This window comes from Felis catus, chromosome B2 (assembly GCF_018350175.1).
Source record: "Felis catus isolate Fca126 chromosome B2, F.catus_Fca126_mat1.0, whole genome shotgun sequence".
Taxonomy (NCBI): Eukaryota; Metazoa; Chordata; class Mammalia; order Carnivora; family Felidae; genus Felis; species Felis catus.
Genome location: NC_058372.1, coordinates 35,323,549 through 35,343,787, shown reverse-complemented (window position 1 = coordinate 35,343,787; position 20,239 = coordinate 35,323,549). Strand labels below are relative to the sequence as shown.

General features: G+C 45.2%; 1 protein-coding gene across 1 annotated transcript; it reads left to right on the top strand.

Annotated features, from left to right (window-relative positions):
- The first annotated feature begins 808 nt into the window (after window positions 1–808).
- Window positions 809–20,224, top strand: PPIL1 (peptidylprolyl isomerase like 1). Its single transcript, XM_003986069.5, has 4 exons — window positions 809–1,126; window positions 4,407–4,561; window positions 19,131–19,199; window positions 19,801–20,224. Exons 1-4 carry the CDS (start codon window positions 1,071–1,073, stop codon window positions 20,019–20,021), a joined length of 501 nt encoding a protein of 166 aa, XP_003986118.1. The 5' UTR covers window positions 809–1,070; the 3' UTR covers window positions 20,022–20,224.
- The last annotated feature ends 15 nt before the right edge of the window (window positions 20,225–20,239 follow it).

Genomic DNA, 20,239 nt, shown 5'->3' with positions numbered 1-20,239 from the left:
CAAGCGGGGGAGGGGCAGAGAGAGAGGGAGACACAGAATCCGAAGCAGGCTCCAGGCTCGGAGCTGTCAGTCAGCACAGAGCTCGACTTGGGGCTGGAACTTGTGAACCAGGACATCATGACCTGAGTTGAAGTCTGACGTTTAACTGAGTCACCCAGGCGCCCTGTAGCCATCATTATTAACCAGTGTGCAAAGCATCTACAACATTTACTTACCCCATTTCTTTCTCCTCCTCCCTCCAAACCTTGCAGGGCCTCTACTTTGCTTCTCTTTGACCCTGAACAAACCTCCCTAACAACCTTCTATCCCATATATCCCAGCCAGTCACTCTAAGCCTTGCGTTAGCCCTCATCTCTTTGATCTTCATTCTCATGTCTCTCCCTTTACTTCTTTCTCATTTTCTTCCTGACCCTGTTCCTCTCTCTGTCCCAGACTCTTTGCTCTACTTTTTGGAGTCTTAAGGCTCAGGTTTGCTGTATGGCTAGAGACAAATGAACAAGTCATTTAACTGCTGGGTCTCGGTTTTCACATCTGAAAAATGGGAACAATAATATCTACTTTACAGGATTGCTCTGTGGAGTAGATACTAAAATGTAAGTGCTATGTAAATTGTACAGGGCCTTACAAAGGTCAGATACTGGCACCTCTCATTTCTATTCCCTTTCATTCTACTTCTCTCTTTCAAGTCCCAGCCCCTTTGTGGAACTAGAACTTCTTCCAATGGAAAATTAGGACATAACTCCAATCGGAGTGCAGATTTTCTGGTTCTTCCCGCCTTCCCCGCCTAAACGAACCAATCAGAGCTACAGGAGAGTGTCGCACTCTTCACTTGGAGACCACCCCCTACAATGGAGCTTGCGCTTTTTTCCGTCTCTGCAGCCGTTCTGTTTTTCGCTTCACATACCAGCTTCTCCGCCTTGGAAGTGGGGTCCTTCTTCCTTGTCTCAACTCCCCAGATCTTGCCATAGCAAGGGTTGAACGGCGAGAACCGGAAGTGTGCGCAGCAGCGGCTGGTCCCCAGGCATCGACACCGGAAGTAGCAATTGCTGCTGGATTGCGCGCGCTGCGCTATGGCGGCGATCCCCCCAGACTCCTGGCAGCCGCCCAATGTGTACTTGGAGACCAGGTGAGAGGGGTCGGGCCTCGGGGCTGGGCTGGCGGTGGCGACGCGGAGCCCCGGCTTTGCCGCGGGGCTGGGTTCCGGGTACGCTCCCCCGGGAGGCTGGCCTCCACGTGGAGAAGCGTAGAGCGGCGGCCGTAAGGGCAGCTTGAGCGCTGAGTGGGGACCGCCACCTCCCGCGTCCGAGCTCCACACTGGCTCTCCCTGAGACCTCAGCGACAGCGGCCTGGTTGCCCTCCTCCCAACCGGTGGTTCATTCATTCATTCATTCAACTAGCGTGTGTTGAGGTTACAAGCCAGCGATGTTGCATCTGGAATCAGGTTAGAGGTGCCTGTGGGGCGCCTGGGTGGCTCAGTCGGTTGAGTGTCGGACTTCCACTCGGGTCATGATCTCACAGTTCTTGGTTCGAGCCCCGTATCAGGCTCTGTGCTGACAGCGCAGAGCCTGTAACCTACTTCAGAATCTGTGTCTCCCTCTCTCTCTCTGCCCCTCCCCACTTGTGCGTGTGTGCACTCTCTCTCAAAAATAAATAAACATTTAAAAAAAAAAAAAAAAAGAGGTGCCTAAGACACACACGCTTTTGAATTTCAGAGTTGCGGTCATCTAGGTGGGGCTTGTTTATACAGCTGTTACAGTAACTACTAATGTTGTAAGCAGTTTAGTTGCATTAAACTATTAGAAAGGCACAGGAAGAGACACATTTCCCCCAGTATCAAAGAGTGCTATAACTGAGCACTGACTAGCGAGTGCCATGCCCCTGACATATAGCATCTCATATAGTGTAATCCATTTAATGCCCACATGGGTATCATTCCACCTTCTCTCCAGTTTTAGCAGGAGAAATGCCAGAATTTACAGATGAAATGATTTGACCAGACTCATACAGCACGTAAGTAGGGAAACCTCATTTGGAGCCTGGTCCGGCTGCCTCACATGCTAGGTTCTTTAGCTCCATTCATTCCACTGCCTCTTTGGAAAAAGTCCAAAGTGATCTTAAGAAAGTACTACAAATAACCTAAGTAACTTCTTATTTCTACAACAGTGTAAAATTAAAGCATGGTAGCCTGACATTCAAGATTATTATTTTTTTCATCTGGCCTTTGCCTTCCCTCTCTGGCTGCATCTTCTGCCATTCCCACATCAGTAGCCAAGGACCAGTTACTGTTTTTCTATTTTCTGCTCTTGCTCGTGCTGTTTTCCCCGGAGCACGGTTCTCAGATGCTGCTTTTGCTCCCTGGTCATCTTCCCCACCACCAAAATCCTACTTCAGGCCCCAACTTGAAAGCAATTTCTGAATTCACCTGTTCACGTTTTTTTTTTTAAGTTACAAAATAAATCAAAATTTAAATCCAAGCAGTGTAAAAGTATATAGAGTAAGTGAAAGCCACCTCTTCCTATAAAAACAGTAAATAGTTTGTTGGATGACCTTCCACATCTTTCTCTGCGAACATCTAAACATCTCTTTTGTGTTGTTTCTTTTATCTTTTTGTTGCTGTTTTCTTATTTTGAAAGAAGGAGACAGCAAGTGAGGGAGGGACAGAGAGAGGGAGAGACAGAATCCCAAGCAGGCTCTGTGCTGTCAGCGCAGAGCCTGATGTGGGGCTTGAACTCACAGACTGTGAGATCATGACCTGAGCCAAGATCAGGAGTCAGAGGCTTAACCAACTGAGCCAGATGCCCGTCTCTTTTATGTTGTTTCTTAAAAACAAAATCATGTGATCATACTGTATATATGTTGTATATATGTTTTTTTCTGTAATTTGCTTCTGTTTCACTTGCTAATACAGCTGCCCATAGTATGGATATTTTGTATTTTAGTCACTTCTTTGAAGGACACTTAAGTTGCCTCTTGTTTTTTGTTATGACAAATACTGGCATGAATATCCTTCCACATACCGTGTCCTTTAGCAGCACGTTTGTGAGTTTTGTTATAGAATACTTAGAAGTTGAAATTGCTCTCAAAAGGGATGTTGATTTCATAACTGTATAGGTATTTCCTGATTGCCATTCCAAAAAGTTATTCCCTGTATTTAAAAAATATGCACCAAAATATAAGCTCCATGAGGGAAAAAACCGCCTAGAACCATGCCTTGCACAGAGTAGGTGTCGATCCCTGCTGAGTTGTTAGTAGGGGATGAATTGCTGGTAGAAAGGCTTTTTTTAGAGAGCTATGTTCTAGCATATACGACATATATATATTTATAGAGTGCTTATGCTGTGCTTGGCACTGGCTATCCAGACTATACATAGTTGCCTCAATTTTCACGTTCTTGAAGCTTAAGATCTAGGTGAGTGATGGAGTAGAGGAGAGGGGAAGGCATCTAAGTCTTTTACTTTTTTCCTGAGCAGTACTTGGGGGGCGGGGGGAGGTAGAGGGGAAGGGCTCATCCATTTCATAGGTATAGAGATGTGAAGTAATCAAGTTTTGCATTTGTTGCACCCTCTCTTAAATACACACAAACTGTACCTTTTTTTCCCATTAAAATTTTTACGAATAGGTAATATATTTACATGGTTCAAAAATACAAAAGTTTAAAAAAAAATACTCATTAAAAACCATCCTGTTTCCCATTTGTCAAGTTTCTGCCCCTACCCAGAAACTTATGCATGTTTAAATAAATACAAATTCCTGATATAATAATACCTTCTTTTTAAAAAATGACAAATTAAGTATTAAGTGAAATTTTTTTCCAAATTGAGGGTTGGTTATACTGGTTTCCCATGATCAGCGATTTTTTTTTTTTTTTTTAATATATACGGCTAGTTTGAATTTTTATTTTATTTTTTTTTAATTTTTTGTTTTTTTCAACGTTTATTTATTTTTGGGACAGAGAGAGACAGAGCATGAACGGGGGAGGGGCAGAGAGAGAGGGAGACACAGAATCGGAAACAGGCTCCAGGCTCTGAGCCATCAGCCCAGAGCCTGACGGGGGGCTCGAACTCACGGACCGCGAGATCGTGACCTGGCTGAAGTCGGACACTTAACCAACTGCGCCACCCAGGCGCCCCCGGCTAGTTTGAATTTTTAGTTGTCCACAGTTATTTTGTTTACGAGAAGTACCAGAAGTTCCTATGTGTTTTACTCAAAGAAGATACCTGTGTTTATATTATTTACATTGTGACGTTTTCCTTTGCTGAGCATGAGATCTGATGTTTATTACAATTTCATGACTTACATAAGTTTGAAAATAAAGAGTCCTGGATCAGTCCCATAATATTCCTGTTTGCTGTGACCTTGTTCTTGACTAGAACTCTACTGTCCTCCCCCCCCCCCCCCCCCTGCAGCATGGGAATCATTGTGCTGGAGTTGTACTGGAAGCATGCTCCAAAGACCTGTAAGAATTTTGCAGAGTTGGCACGTCGAGGTTACTACAATGGCACCAAATTCCACAGAATCATCAAAGACTTCATGATCCAGGGAGGTGACCCAACGGGGACAGGTATAGTTAAGCCGACGTTAGTTGTTTGTTTTTTTAATTTTAGAGCAAGCAGGGGAGAGGGGCAGAGGGAGAGAGAGAATCTTTTTTTTTTTTTTTTTTAATGTTTATTTATTTTCGAGAGAGAGAAAGAGACAGAGTGTGAGCACGGGAGGCTCAGAGACAGAGAGATACATAATCCAAAGCAGGCTCCAGGCCCCTAACTGTCAGCACAGAGCCTGACGCGGGGCTTGAACTCACAAACCATGCGATCATGACCTGAGCTAAAGGTGGATGCTCAACTGAGCCACCCAGGTGACCGAGAGAGATTCTTAAGTAGGCTCCATGCTCAGTGTGGAGCCCAATGTGGGACTCGATCCCACGACCCTGGGGATCCTGTGACCCTCAGGGATCATGACCTGAGCTGAAATCAAGAGTCGGACACTCAACTGACTGAGCCACCCAGGCGCCCCAAGCCAACATTAGTTGAATTCAGTGAAATAGGGCAGGCTGAGAGAGGAGCATGTGTGGAGGGAAAAATCAAGAATTTGGTTTTGGTTCTAGACATTACATTTGAAATAGTTGTCAGGTCTTCATTTAGAGGTGTTGAATAAGTGAAGGGATAGGAGTATGGAGTTCATGGAGAGATCTGGGATGGAGGTATGAATTTGGGAGTTACTGTCATTTAGATGGGATTTATTAGTGAAATTGGTGCGTGCTAACGTGAGTTTCAAGGCTCCTTGCTTCTCAGTCTGCATTTTCTCTCTGCTAATTTCTGCTCCTGCTTTTTTTTGCCTTTAAATAAGTTTGATAATCTTTGTGCCAGTCTTTTCTTAATCTTGTTCTTCTTTGTCATTTTCAGTTGTTCTCTATTTATCCTTTATAACCAGAGGTATTCAATGTTTTTAATGTATATGGACACATTTAAAAATACGGAAGATATAGGAAACTAGAAAAAAGAACACGAAGATCATTTATACATATACTTCTTAAAGATTTCTTTTTTTCTTTTTTTAAGTTTATTTATTTATTTTGAGAGAGCACAGGTGAGAGAGCACAGGAGAGGCAGAGAGAGATGGAGAGAGAATCCCAAGCAGGTTCCCCACTGTTAATGCAGAGCCTGATGTGGGGCTTGAACTCACGAACCATGAGATCAAGACTTGAACTGAAACCAAGAGTCAGATGCTTAACTGACAGAACCAGCCAGGTGCCCCCTTCCTAAAGATTTCTAGCCACTATTAATTATTCCCACAATATCCACTTCTCAGAAACAATTGATGTTAACTGTTGGTGGACATTATTCTAGAAATCTTTCTTTTCAGATACCTAGTTAAAAGGATGGATGAATGGATGGATCACTAGCTAAATAGAGATGATTTCAAGACAATAGACTATGTCATGCATGTTATTGTTTTTAAAAGAAAAAAACATTTAATTTTGTATATACTTAACAAAAATTGATTTCCTGTTATGAAAGGTGAGGCAGTCAGTACTTAAATTTTTACCCATTCCTGTTGTTTAGAAAAAAACTCAGTTTTGCCTGCATTCTGTGAATGGGAAAAACCTAGTTCTTTCCTCCTGTGTTTTTCTCCTGCATGTCTCCCTTACTGCTAACACAGATCACTTCACTTCTGACACAAATGTATTTAGGTTTATCACCCACCCCCCACCCCCCCCCCCCCCGACAAGCAATTCTGTGACACCAAGTGAGTGTCGTAGATTAACTCAGTTCCAGCATTATCTACCCAGAGATAGCATCAGATCCCACAAGTTAAGGCCCAGTCCCCACAAGATTGCCCCTCTTCCCCTGGCCCCCCTTTAGTCACAAGCCTAGGTTGCAATAACCCCCTCCTTGGGGTCCCTTAATTTGCCAGAGCAGCTCACAGAACTCATGGAGACGTTTACCAGTTTATTAAAGGACATGATGAAGGATACAGATGAACAGCCAGATGAAGAGATGGACAGGGTGAGGTCTGGGAGGGTCCCCAGGGCAGGAGCTTCTGTTCCTGTGGAATTAGGGTACGTCACCATCCGGGGATGTGTTTGCCCACCTGGAATCTCTCTGAACCCTATAGTATTGGGATTTTGTGGAGGCTTCTTCATGTAGACATGACCAGTCGTTATCTCCACTTCAGCCCCTCTCCCTTCTCTGAAGAAGCAGGGGTAGGGGGATGGGAGGCTGAAAATTCCATGCTTCTAGTCATGGCTTGGTCTTTCTGGGGACCAGTCGCCATCCAGGAGTCCACCTGCCTCATTAGAACAAAAGATGCTCCTAATGCTCTTATCACTTAGGAATTTCAAAGGGTTTTAAAAGCCCAATTTCAAGGACAGGTCAAAGACCAAATGTTAGAACAAAAGCTGCCCCTAGTATTCTTATCATGTAGGAAATTACAGGAGTTTTAGGAGCTCTGTGCCTGGAACTGGGGACAGAGATACATACACATCTATATCTCTTCTGTTACCTCACACCTACACTCCTCCCTCCCTTGCTCTCAATTTTTGTCATTAGTTTTATTTTTCATCAGGGCACATTTTCCATTCTGTGCCTGATTCCCTCAGCTACAGTATGGGTTCTACATTTCAGAGGGTTCAGTGTTTACCACTAGGCTTTTCTGTTCACAAGGGCTGGAGGGCAGAATTTCCTGCTGAGTGGTTTGTATTGCAGGCGCTGGAGGGTGTTACATTTTTTTAAACTCCATCATGTTAGAATTTGAAAAAGACCATGACTGGGTATTCTGTTCTTGGGCCACGCTCATTCCCTCAGATTTTTTTAGACAGGTCTGTTTTGTTGACTTCTGGTTGTAAACATGGCTTTGGAGAATATGGAGGCCAGATTTACTCCTTCCTTCAGCTCTGGAGAAGTGTTTTGATTTGTATTTGTGAATATTTTCTCTGTCACTTGCTCTGATTTCCTAGTTCGGGAAACTAGTTATTCTTTGTTTTATGACCTTTGCTTTTCACATATGTTACATTACTTTTATTTTTAAATTTTTATATGTTTATTTAGTTATTAAGAATCTTTTTTTTTTTTAATGTTTATTCATTTTTGAGAGGGGGAGATAGGGAGGGGGACAGAAGATCCAAAGCAGCCTCTGTGCTGACAGCAGTGAGCCCAGTGTGGGGCTCAAACCCACGAACCGTGAGATCAGGACCTGAGCTGAAGTCGGATGCTCAACCGAATAGGCCACCCAGGGTCCCCTATGTATTTTGAGAGAGAGAGAGAGCGTGAGCACATGGGAGCATGCGTGCAGGGGAGGGGCAGAGAGAGGGAGAGAGAGAATCTCAAGCGGGCTCCACACTTAGCGTGGAGCCAGAAGCGAGGCTCAATCCCATGACTGTGAGATTATGACCTGAGCCGAAATCAAGAGTCAGATCCTTAACCGATTGAGCCACCCAGGCGCCCCTACTAGATTTCTTTTGAGTGTGTGAGATGATGTCTTTCTGTTTTGTCCTGCATCCACTGGGATAATCTTAGACCTTTACTCTGTGCCTTATTCAACTTGTGGTCATGTCTGTTCTGTCCTTTACTGCTCTGATTGATTTATTAGCACTGTATTGGTGTTATTGGGCTCTCAATCTGTTTCCATAGCTCTGCAGTCATTTCACTTATTTTGTTGATTTATTATCTTGTCTTTGAGCTTTTGTTTTATTGGATTCTTACTTCTATTGAAGCATCTGTAGCTTGAGACAGCTGCAGAGAAGCCCTTCTTGGACTATGTTTTCCTCCCAGACTGAGTTCCTGAGGTGTTTTTTCTCTTTTTTTTTAAAAATTTTTTTAAGTGTTTATTTAATTTTTGAGAGAGAGAGACAGCGTGTGAATGGGGGAGAGGCAGAGAGAGGGAGACACAGAATCTGAAGCAGAGTCCAGGCTTCGAGCTGTCAGTATAGAGCCCGACATGGGGCTTGAACTCACAAACTGTGAGATCATGACCTGAGCCGAAGTCTGACGCCCAACCGACTGAGCCGCCCAGGTGCCCCACGAGGTGTTTTTTTCTCTTACAACCCTTCCTTTCTTTCTCTCGTTCCATTTGTTGTAATACGTTTGCATAGTTTCTGTGCCACTTCTTTTCATCTTATCTATGCTTAATGTATGTCGGCACTGATGCTGTTTGTACCTTTTATTTGTTCAGATACAGTACAAGTGGATCCTCTTTGTCATTGTCCTTCCCATTCCAGATACTAGGTTGCTTTCTCTCCATTCTATTCTGGCCTGATGAGGTGGTGGGAGAGCTAATGCTGAGTGAGCACCTTACGTGAGGGCCAGCCTCTGTTCTGTTTCCCCAGCCTCTAGTAAAGCCCTCTCCCTGGAGACCTCTCCCCCAACCCTGGACTCTGGGTAGTCCCCTGAGAACAGCTGTAGTGGAAGAGAAGGATCCTCCTACCCTTTTTCATTCATAACTGGGTCTCCATAACAGGAGAGATTGATAGAAAAGCATAGATTTGTTTGTTCTAAGTTTTGATGACACCGGAGCCTTGATAAAGAATTGAAGACCCATGGGCTCAGTTGGTTGAGTGTTTGGCTAGATTATTTCGGCTCAGGTCATGACCTCAGGGTCATGGGATTGAGCCCTACATTGGGTTCCATGCTGAACATGGAGCCTGCTTAAGATCCTCTCTCTCCCGGGGAGCCTGAGTGGCTCAGTCAGTTAAGCTTCCGACTTCGGCTCAGGTCGTGATCTCACGGTTCATGGGTTCGAGCCCCCGCGTCGGGCTCTGTGCTGACAGCTCAGCTCCTGGAGCCTGCTTCAGATTCTGTGTCTCCCTCTCTCTCTGCCTTTCTCCTGTTCATGCTCTCTGTCTCTCAAAAATAAATAAATGTAAAAAAAAAAAAAAAAAAAAGATTCTCTCCCTCCTTCTCCACCTCCCTCCCTCCCTTTGCCCCTCTTCCCTGCTTGTGCTCACTCTCACTTTCTCTAAAAAAAAAAAAAAAAAAAAATGACCTGAAGAAATGGTTATACTTCAGTGTTTTTGTGCTAGGTTTGACAGTGTTGTGCTAGGGTGGTTTCATTGTTTGAGGGTTCTGTGCTAGAGAGGAAACTTGTGAGAAAACATGCTAGGACGAAAGGGGTCTGAACTGAATGTAGTAAACATCAAGGCTTGTTCGTTCAGCTTCCTCTTGGGGTCCTTCTGTCTTAGAAATGGGATGTTCTTTTCCCCAGGTATAGTGAGGGCACCTTTCACATGAGGGTCTTAGGACCTACTCCAAGGGAACGTCACAGTGTCCTTCTTGTACCTGACGTTTCTCAGATTCCTTCAATTTGAAATATTCAGTGTGCCCAAGTGCCGTATTTTGGGGTAGCTTGTCCTGAACCCCAGCAGCGTGGCCCAGTGCCCCCCCGCTCCCCCAAGGTGGCCGTGGCTGGTGGCCTGCCATGCCGCTGCTGAGCCCCTGTGCTATGCACAGGCTTCTGTCTTCAGGGACTTCTCTTCAGTTTTTTCAGGGTTGCTCACCCACTTCTTCTATTGGCCTCTCAAAATTGGAGGCTATTTGTAAGAATTCTCTGGGTTCCACACTCTCTTTCCTGCTTACTACTTTTAGGGAGTGCAGGCAGAAGAATCTCTCTTTCCTTGGCTTACTCTTCTCAGCATTTTTGTGCTAAGTTTCTTTCCTTTTTCTTTGGTTGATGCTGGCGAATTTGGGGCTTGGAAAAAAGTGGAATTTTTTTGTCTTTTCATCAGGTATGGAGGGAGTCTAAGCCTGCCTCACTCCTCTTTCTTTATCTGAAAGTGTCCTGTCAGCACTTTGATGTACTTTCCTGTCTTCTTCCTCTCTCTCGTTACGAGATAAAATTTTAATTCATAACGCCAGTGAACTGAGAGAGTCCATGATAAATGTACAAGAATTGGAAGTGACTCAGATGTGAGTTGTTCATGTCAGAGCTTCCCTATATTTCTGTAATTGCTTTGCAATCCTTCATAATGTCACATTTCCATGATGCAATTTTAATGAAATGGAATCACTCAAAAGATTTCCAAGTAATTGCATCCAGCCTCAAGTGTAATGAATGATTGACCTGGTAGGTCTGTGGTAGAAGGCAAACAAGGTTAGGCCCTCCTGGGTCACTAATATGAACTGCTAGCTGATTAGGCAACATGTTTTTTGCTAAATATCAGGTGAACAGCATGAGGCATCCCGGGCTCTTCAGCAAGTCGATGTACTATTTCTGTCCCTCCCTGTCCCTTGGTCTGGCTACTCTGGAACTAACTATTCTTTCCACAGTCTTTCTTAAGCACCTTTGCCAGGTGTTTTCTCAATTCAGATACCTTTGAATTCCTGCTGCGTTTATTTATTTATTAAGTTTTATTCATTTATTTTGAGAGAGAGAGCATAAGTTGGGGAGGGGCAGGGAGAGAGGGAGAGAGAGAATCCCAAGCAAGCTCTGCGTCGTCAGTGCAGAGTCCGATGCGGGGCTCGAACCCACGATCGGTGAGATCATGGCCTGAGCTGAACTCAAGAGTCGAACGTTTAACCCAGCGAGCCACCCCGGCACCCCACTTGCATCATTTTAAACTATTTTTCCTCTTTAAAATCTCTCTTGTTGTAATAACTATGCCGGCTTTTTCCTTAGCTGTCTTTTTTATCTGCTTCTACTAACTTCTTCCCTTCCTCTCCTCCCTGTAAGACGTGGCATCCTGTCAGGCTCTTCCTCTCGCTCTTCACGCTCTGCAGTTAGCCTCACCGTGCTCACCAGCTGGCGTGATCGCGGTGATTAATTGCATGCTGATTACGCTGCACATCGCCCTCCCTCTGACTCCTCGTCTCCTCTTGGTAGCCCCAGGAACACCTGAAATTTAACTGTGGAACGGCCAGCTCATCGTTAATTGTATTCATTCGGTGAATATCTGCTCAGAGTCTGCTGGGTATCCTGTGCTGTTCCAAGTCCTGGGAAGAGACTTAAAGCAGTAGAAGCCGAGGCATTTTCTTTTACTTACAGCTCTCCCTCCTCTGCCAGGAAGACAAGATGGTTCTTACAACAAACAACAATAGAGGCGTGCCTGGGCGGCTCCGTCGGTTAAGTGTCTGACTTTTGATTTTGGCTCAGGTCGTGATTCCAGGGTCGTGGGATAAAGCCTTGTGTTGGGTTCTGCGTTGAGCATGGAACCTGCTTAGGATTCTCTCTCTCCCTCTGCCCTTCCATCTGCTCTCATTCTCTCTCTCAATCTTAAAAAAGAAAAGAAAAGAAAAGGAAAAGAAAAGAAAAGAAACATCTATAAGGTAATATAATATGCAAATTTATGGTGGTACACTCTGGGTTATATATATGACATAGGTTGGAATAATTCATAATAAGAGAAAAAGTACAGTGGAGTGGAATTAACATGGATGGAGGCATATTGTGAGGTGGGCCTTGAAGGAAATGTAGACTTTTAACTCTTAGGAGGACAGGGAAAGGCATTCTAGATTTAGGAAGAAGAATGAGTAGAGTAGAGGCACAAGTGACAGAGACGTGTTGAGTGTGAAGGAGAGCGCAGCACCCCAGATTTTGTGTCTCACATGCTGGACCGGCCACCTTTCCGTGTCCAGGACAGATACATACAATGTGATCTCTGAGGTCCTTGAACTGCATGCTTAGGGGACACTTAAGGAGCTGTTAGGGACAGAGTGCACAGAGTAGTTAGAGACAGCATGGTGGATGAGATCAGACCGGTTCATGGAGACTCCCAGACAGGAGTTCAGATTTGATCTAATATTATTCTGGAACTATTTTGGGACTCTTGAGTCTGGGATAAGAAAAGTAAGTGAGGAAATTTAATTCAGCCATGGTAGATGGCAAGGTCATGGAGTGTGGGGTGAACAGGGTCGTAGAGCCTGGTGGGCTTGGGGTTGAATCTTGGCTTCACTTGAACTTACTAAATGTAGACAAGTTGTGTAAGCTCGTTGAGTCGTCTTATCTATACATGCAGAGTGTGGTTGTGTTCACCTCATGGAGTTGTTGTGAGTCGTAAATGAGCCGATGTTTGTCAAATGGTGAGTACAGTCTTGACCCAAAATAGGAGCTTTAAAAAATGTTATTCTTTATTTTGATTGTTAACTTACTTAACAAACATCTTTTGGACCTCCTGCCGTATTCCAGTCATGTTCTACGAGCTGGGGATACAATAGTAAATTAAGGAAGCCCTGGTGAAGTTCTCATTCTAGTGGGAGAGACAGTGAACAACTAAGTACATAATACACTATCACTATCATGACAAATGATGTGCAGAACATGCTGTAGTAAGGGGGTAGAGCAGGAATTCTCAGCCTTGGCACTGTTGACATTTGGGGCTGGATAATTCTTTGCTTAGAGTACTATCTGTGCATTGTAGGCTCCTCAGCTGCATCTCTGACCTCTCCCTGCTAGAAGCTAGTAGACCCTTCAGTGTGACAACCAAAAATGTCTCTACACATTGTCTGATGTCCCTAACGGGCAAATTCACCCTCAGTTGAGAACCACAGGAGTCACGGAGGTGTTATTTTGGATAGCGGGATTAGGGAAGACCTCATTCGTAAGGTGCATTTGAGCAGAGCTCTGATTGAAGTGAAGTACTGAGCCTGAGACTGTCAGGGGCAGGGACACCACAGAGGGAATAGCGATCAGAGGCCTTAGACCAGAGGATGCTTGGCAAGAAATAGCACAGACCAAGTGGCTAGGGCAGGTGAGTGGGGGGAAGAGTGACAGAAGATGACTTTGGAAGGTAGCAGGACACCAGGTCATGGAGTCTCATAAGTGGTAAAGACTTTGGATTTTGTCCTAAGAGTGATGAAATGTCACCAGAGGATTTGGAGCAGAGGACTGCCATGATGAGGCTTGCTTTAAAAGGGTCCCCCTGACTTCCCTGTGGAGAACCAGCTGGCTTGGAAAAGAGGAGACAAGGCTAGAAGCAAGGAGACCAATTGGAAGCTTGTGATGTTTATCAAAGCTAGAGTTTTTTGTATTTGGCCGAGGGTGATAGTGGTTCTGTTGGTTCTGATCCTCTGGGAAGCAGATGCTAAGACAGAGTTAGACATTCAAGAGCTTGATTGGAGTAACGCCTGTGAAAGTTAAAGGGGCAAGAGAGCAGTGGTTGGAAGGGGAGGTCTTCACACATCAGTGCAGGTCTAACATGTAAAAGGACAGGGGGCAGAGGAGAAGGAGCCAGCAGAGGAAGGGGAGGAGCCACCACCAGTAAGGTGGGATTTTTAGAAGGGTGACATCAACTGTCAGATGCTGCTCACGGAGCAAGCAAGGTGAGGCCTGAGGATTGGCCATTGGATTTAATGACGTGATGGTCACTGATGACCTTGGCAAGAGCCATTGTAATGGAGCGGTCAGGGCAAAAGTCTGATTGGAGCGCATTTAGAGGCAGGAGAGGAAGCCAAGACACCAAGTGTTGTCAGCTTTTTTGGGGAGTTTTTCTGTGAAGGGGGGCAGAGGAATAGGGATACTTGGAGTGTTGTGTTTAATTTTTAAGACCTTTTTTTTTCATTTTTTCTTTTTTTTTTTTTTTTTTTTTGCTGATAGGCCTGGTCTACTAGAAAGAAAAAAATAGTACAGCAGAGGGAGGAATTGTAGTTGCAAAGTTCCATAACGGTGAATGGGCTCAATTAGGTGCACGGTGGTGGGATAGTCACAAGAACGGTTTTTATTAATGAGGGAAGAAGGAAGGGAAATGGGTGGAGATGTGGGAAGGGGAGCGGATTTGGTGGTGAGAGCGCGTGAAAGTTCTCTGCCTTTTTTGTCATTGAAATAAGCAGAGTTACACTCAGAACAAGGAGCAGTGAGGGAGTGGTGGAGGTTTGCCGATTGAGGAACTGCAAACACCCATGCAGGCTGACTCCTAAGGTGAAGTATTAATCACTACCTACAGTTGCCTCTCACAGGAAAATGCCCAGGTTATCTCCGTTAAAGATAGCTCAGGGGCGCCTGGGTGGCTCAGTCAGTTAAGCCTCCAACTTTGGCTCAGGTCACGATCTCACAGTCTGTGAGTTCGAGCCCCGCATCAGGCTCTGTGCTGACAGCTCAGAGCCTGGAGCCTGCTTCGGATTCTATGTCTTCCTCTCTCTCTGCCCCTCCCCTGCTCGTGCTCTGTCTCTCTGGGTCTCAAAATAAATAAAAACATTAAAAAAAAAAACAAAAAACAGCTCATCATCGCTGATAATAATAGTGTTTGCTCCATGCTTTACACTGCGTGGTTTCTGTGCACGATCTTACTTAGTTCCTGTAACAGTCCTACGAGACAGAAATACGACAGAAGTACTTCTACTATTCCATTTTTCAGACAAGGAAACTGAGGCTTTGAGAGGGTAAATATCTTCCTTAAGGCTACTCGGCCAGTTGGTGGTGGAGTTGGAATGGAAATCTGGATCTCTCTGGCCCCAGAGGCAAGTGAGAAAGACAGGACTCCTAAGACCCTCAAAGCTTCTTGGAGAGATGTAGCATTGTTTCCCACGTTAGATCTGGTATCTGGCATTTGCCCTGGTAATCCAACAGCAGCAGCTCCACCTGTTAGTTCCCTCTTCCAAAGACTCTGTTACTAACAGCGATTGTATCAATTTGGAATGCTTTTGGCTGCACATAACAGAAAACTCAACTGCACCGGCTTAAACAAAGAGAGCTTTTGTTTTTCTCGCATAAGAAAATGTCTGAAGGTAAGCAGTTGTAGGCCTTGGTTCAGCTGCCCAACAGAGTTGTCAGGGACCCAAGCTTACTATATCTTTCCATTCCATCGTTAGTGTGTTGGCCTTGGATCTCAGACTTGTCTTATGGCTGCAATATGGCTGCTGCTGCTCCTGACATTACCTCTGCTTTCAAAAAAGGGAGATGGGGAAAGAGCTATGGGTGAAAGACAAAGGAGCATGTTTTTCCCTTTTTATCAGGAAAGTTCTAGCTTTCCCAGAAACTCTACTCAGCAGGCTTCTGTTTGTATCAGTAAGTCCGAACCAGATCATCTGACTACCCCTAGCTGCAAAAGGCACTGGTCAGTACCTGCCTCTCTTGTTCCTGAGGTTGAAGTAGGCCATGGAGAAGGGGTTAGAGAAAGAGTTAGAAATGCTCAGAGAACAGCTAACCTGCTGTTAGATGCTCTCTTGCCAGAAAAGAGATTTTGATGGGTTTGGTCAGTCGCCTCCTGGTGTCAGGTGCCCCAGGCAGAGCTTTCACGTAGGCATCTTCATGGGTCCCTGGCTCACCTGTACTGCTTTGGGACTGGTCCCAAAAGGGGCTGTGGCATGGGAGCGATGGGGTAAGTAGCACCAAGTATGGTCATCTTTGAAACCACCGTGTCTTAGATGCCGCTCCAGTTCATCGTGGGAGTTTTCTGCCAGGCAGTGAGCAAGAAGAGACATCGGAGGGGTCTTGGAGAGAAGGAAATATTTTTTTAAAGCAGAAGATCATAAAGAAGATTGAGGGATTTCAACTGCAAAAAATTCTGTGCAGCAGAAGACCCCATTAAAAGAGTGATAAAATTTCATCCACCGGAAGAAAGTATTTGCAAAAGCATTAACTGACCAAGGATTAGTATCCAAAATATTAATCCTAATAATATACAAATTATATATATATATATGAATTATATATATTATATATATGAATTATATACATATTTTTATATATATGAATGTCAAACCACTTAGTAGATAAGTGGCTGTTCACAGAAGAGGAAAGCTAAATAGCCAGTAATTGTGGCGTTATGCACACCTTCAAGGAAATGCAGATTAAAGCCCAAGAGATCAGACACCTCTCAGACTGAGGAATGTTAGAAAGTCTGGCTAAAGCACCGAGAGCAGTAAGAGTGAGCACTGTGGGTGGGAGTGCACATTGGCGCCACTTCTGGCAAGCTGTTGGGAGAAATCTGATAATGGGGAAATACTCAAACCGTGACCCTGCCTGTCCATGAGGTGTTGTCCCTAAGAGCTCCCGCACTTGTCTGAGAGAGGCGTGAGAATGATTACTGCAGCATGGTTTACAACAGCAGAAACAGGAGAAGGATCCCAGACACCCATCGACATGAGGAAAGGTAAGATTGGTGTTACAATCGCACAGTTGGAACGAATACTACAGAGAGCCGCATGGAACAAAATGGATAAATATGGTGAACAAAGAAAAGCTAATTGCAGAAGAATACATAGAGTATAATACCATTTATATAAACCGAAAAATATGCACAGCAGCAGTGCATTTTTTTAGGGTGCATACTTAGGTAGTAAAAAGGGAAAAGCACGGAAGGGACAGATTCCTGGCCAGCATAATGGCTACCTGAGAGGAAAACGTGATTCTTTGAAGTAGTTGTTAGCTGGCCGGGAGGTGGGTGCGGAGGGCAGGGAGTGTGTGCGTGGTGTCTTTGACTGGATTGACCACACTCTTCCTGAGCAAGGGTGCAGTTGTTTGTCTCATTATTCCTTGTCTCTTTTGTACATCTGAGATATTAAATACCTTGAATAAATGTTGAAGAGAAGGGACAGAAGAGTAAAAGAACGTCCAGAATACAGAGTTTACAAAACAGATCAGTGCCTGTCGCCATTGTATCTGTACTAGACTCGGCACACAGCAAAGTTTTGACTGCAGAGCTTCCAAATTGTCAGCTTTATAAGTGATCGTTGGCATCTGGGTACCCTGCTCTGCACTGGAAAACTCTTTAATCGTGGCTGTCCCCTTAGGCTGTCCCCCTACCGTCTCTCCCCAATTCACATGCCCAAAGGAATGTTTTGATTGGAATTCTTTGTCTTTCTGACATTTTGTTGCAAACCCTACTGGGTTGAATTAGATTATGAAAAGATAACATGTTGTGTGTAAATGGTGCTGTAGAGCCCCACACTAGTTGCTACTGGTCAGACTATGCCTGGTGAGTACAGAGGGGCCCCCCGTGCTCTTTCCTCTCCTCTCCTTCTAATGACTTAACCCCTGGGCTTCATCTGTGACTCTTGATTGGCCCATCCCTTAACCCTCTTGTTCTTGGTGCCATTTATGTGATGGCTTTCGGTTCCTAGAGGGCAGAGGCCCTGAGGTTTCATCCTGGAAGCCCCTGGCTTGCAGGGATCCCACTTACAAGGCCCAGCCTGCGACGTGAACTTCGCCCTCCGTTTGCTCACTCAAGCCCTAGATTTAGGGCTTGACCACAGTTTGCGCCCATGGCCCTCTCTTTCATAGTCAGCCCTAGCACTAACCACCCCCTCTGCCCCCAGCCTCAGGTAGGAACCTTGACTCTGTAGTCTGAGTTAATATATTGGTTACATGATTGCTCTTGAGAAGTAAACTGACAGGTTGGAATTTTTGGAACAAATTTTTATAAAGTTTGGTATTTGGGTACTTTTCCAGAAGCATAGGTAGCCTGGGCCGGGTGGGAGGTTTCCCTGAGTCTGTTAGGATTTACCCCCATTCTTCTTTGGGTGAGAAGTGTTTTCTTCCAGCACCGGGGGCTATGGCAGGCTCTCTGTGGTGGAACATTCTAAGTACTGCAAGGGATTTTCACCATGGAAGCACCTTAGCTGGCCCCTGGGGCCTGGGAGGAACATGGTGCGTTAACATCCTACTTTCTTAGCAGGCTGTAAGAGGAGGTGAGCTCCCTGTGTCCGGGCTGTTTTCCGGCTGCCAGGCAAGCAGAGTAAGCTGATGAACCCAATGTTCACTTTGTTCCAGGCTGTTCTGTCTTCGTTGGTCAACTTGGAGAAACCAGAGTAATTCAGCAAGTCATATTTTTTTGCTAAATAGTTGATTAGGCGAGTTGCCTCCTCTTTGGACATTTTTTTTTTTTCCTTTGGGAACACCATATTTATTGTATCATTTTGCTCTAAGAACAGAACCTGGGTGCCAGCGCCACACTCTCGTGGACATAATATAAATGGCGGAAGGTGGTGATGTTGCTAGCAAAGCGTTCCTAGTCTCACGTCTCTTCATAATCTCCTTAGTGATGCACGACCTCTCCTCTCCACGGACTCTGCCTGCTGTGATACTCCTTTCTGCCACGTTGCCACTTTCCACTCTGTTTTCCTTAAGCTGGGTATCTTTGACTTAAATGAATGTTACTTTCCTTCATCTAGGTTCAGGATGGCGAGTAGCTCTTGAAGTCTTGTGCCATCTCCGGTCCGTTAAACATGGCTGCCTACAGTTCTGAGTTGGTAGGCCACAGAGGCCCGTCGAAGCTCAGCAGGGAGGAATGTTGGTTGATCAGCAATGTCTGCGATGGGCACCGGGTTCAGGCTTGGGGCGCTCCTGTCTAAAATGCTCATAAAAAAGTTAAAAATTAAGAAATCTCTTAATCCATCAAATTATAAATGGTAGTTAAACTGTAGATAGTTGGATTATAGGGGACTTTAATGTCCTATTGATAATGTTCTATGCTTTCTGCATATTTGACAGTGAACACGTATTACTTTAATAACCAGGGAAAAACACTCTTGGTGTTATTTTGAAAAGAAACCTCTTACCTGAATGAAACCAGTGATCCGAACGTGCTGTGTCTGTGCTTGATCCTGCTGCCGGGCTACGTAGTTGCAATATACTTAGCAGGGGCCAGGTGTGCTCACTGCTCTTTCCTTTTGTATACTCTGAAGAATCTTTTGACCCTGAACCATAATTCTCGCCGTGAGGTAGAGCGTGGGACTAGCTGACTGGCTTCTTGTCTTCTAATCTGGCAGGTCGAGGTGGTGCATCTATCTATGGCAAGCAGTTTGAAGATGAACTTCATCCAGACTTGAAATTCACGGGTAAGTAAAGAGTCTGGCCGGACCGGGTAGGGAGAGGGAGAGGACTTTCAAAGCTTGCCCTTGGCTGTGATCCAGGGCGCATGCCTGACACCGTGGCGTGGTGCCATGCCGCTGCCCAGCTACGGCGCCACAAAGGGCCGTGGTGGATTAGAGAAGATGACGCCTCTCTCAGGGTCCTGAGCAATTCAGAGTGCTGGCCTGAGTGTTCTAGCCTCTAATTGTTGAATGTTGCTGTCACAAACTGGGAGTTATATTTATATACTATGTGTCTGTAGTTCTGCACTATAACTAAAGTCTGCTTTCTTCAGAGAAGGAGGAGACCTTGCTGGGATTTGGAGGGGAATCAGGAACATGGCCCAGCAGTTGGTGGGGATCATCATGGATAGAGAAGCTGGGGAGTAGGTGAAGACCAGGAAGATGAGGTTGTTGGGGTAGTGCAGTGGTGGCCTTTGGTGCAAAGGCCGAGAGCCTGCCCTGAGGACAAGATTGTTTGGGTCACGTGGTGGAGGCCAGAGGCCAGAACAAAGTCTGGGATGGTGTAACACGCTCCAGGCTGGAGCTCTGGGGGTCATTCATACTCTTTCTTCCTTTTTCCCACCAGGGGCCGGAATTCTCGCAATGGCCAATGCAGGGCCAGACACCAACGGCAGCCAATTTTTTGTGACCCTAGCCCCTACCCAGTGGCTTGATGGCAAACACACCATTTTCGGCCGTGTGTGCCAGGGTATAGGAATGGTGAATCGAGTAGGAATGGTGGAAACGAACTCCCAGGACCGCCCTGTGGATGATGTGAAGATCATTAAGGCATACCCTTCTGGGTAGGCTTGCTGCTTTCTTGGGCACACTCAGGTCCTCTGAGATGGCCTCGGTGAACCAGCTTCCAGATGACCTAGAATGACACATACTTAAACTTCATTTTGGCCTTGCAAATCACAGAGCTAAGGAGACCTAGGGTCTCGGGTGAGTTAGGGATGGAAGTATATTTTTATTTTCTTTTATTTAAATAATTTTTCTAAATTTTATTTTAGAAAGAGAGAGAG

Excerpts from the sequence above, each read along its gene's own strand:
- PPIL1 (XM_003986069.5), top strand. The coding sequence starts at position 1,071 with ATGGCGGCGATCCCCCCAGACTCCTGGCAGCCGCCCAATGTGTACTTG. Across the intron at positions 4,562-19,130 it reads AGGTGACCCAACGGGGACAG|GTCGAGGTGGTGCATCTATC; the intron begins GTATAGTTAAGC and ends CTAATCTGGCAG. Across the intron at positions 19,200-19,800 it reads TCCAGACTTGAAATTCACGG|GGGCCGGAATTCTCGCAATG; the intron begins GTAAGTAAAGAG and ends TTTTCCCACCAG.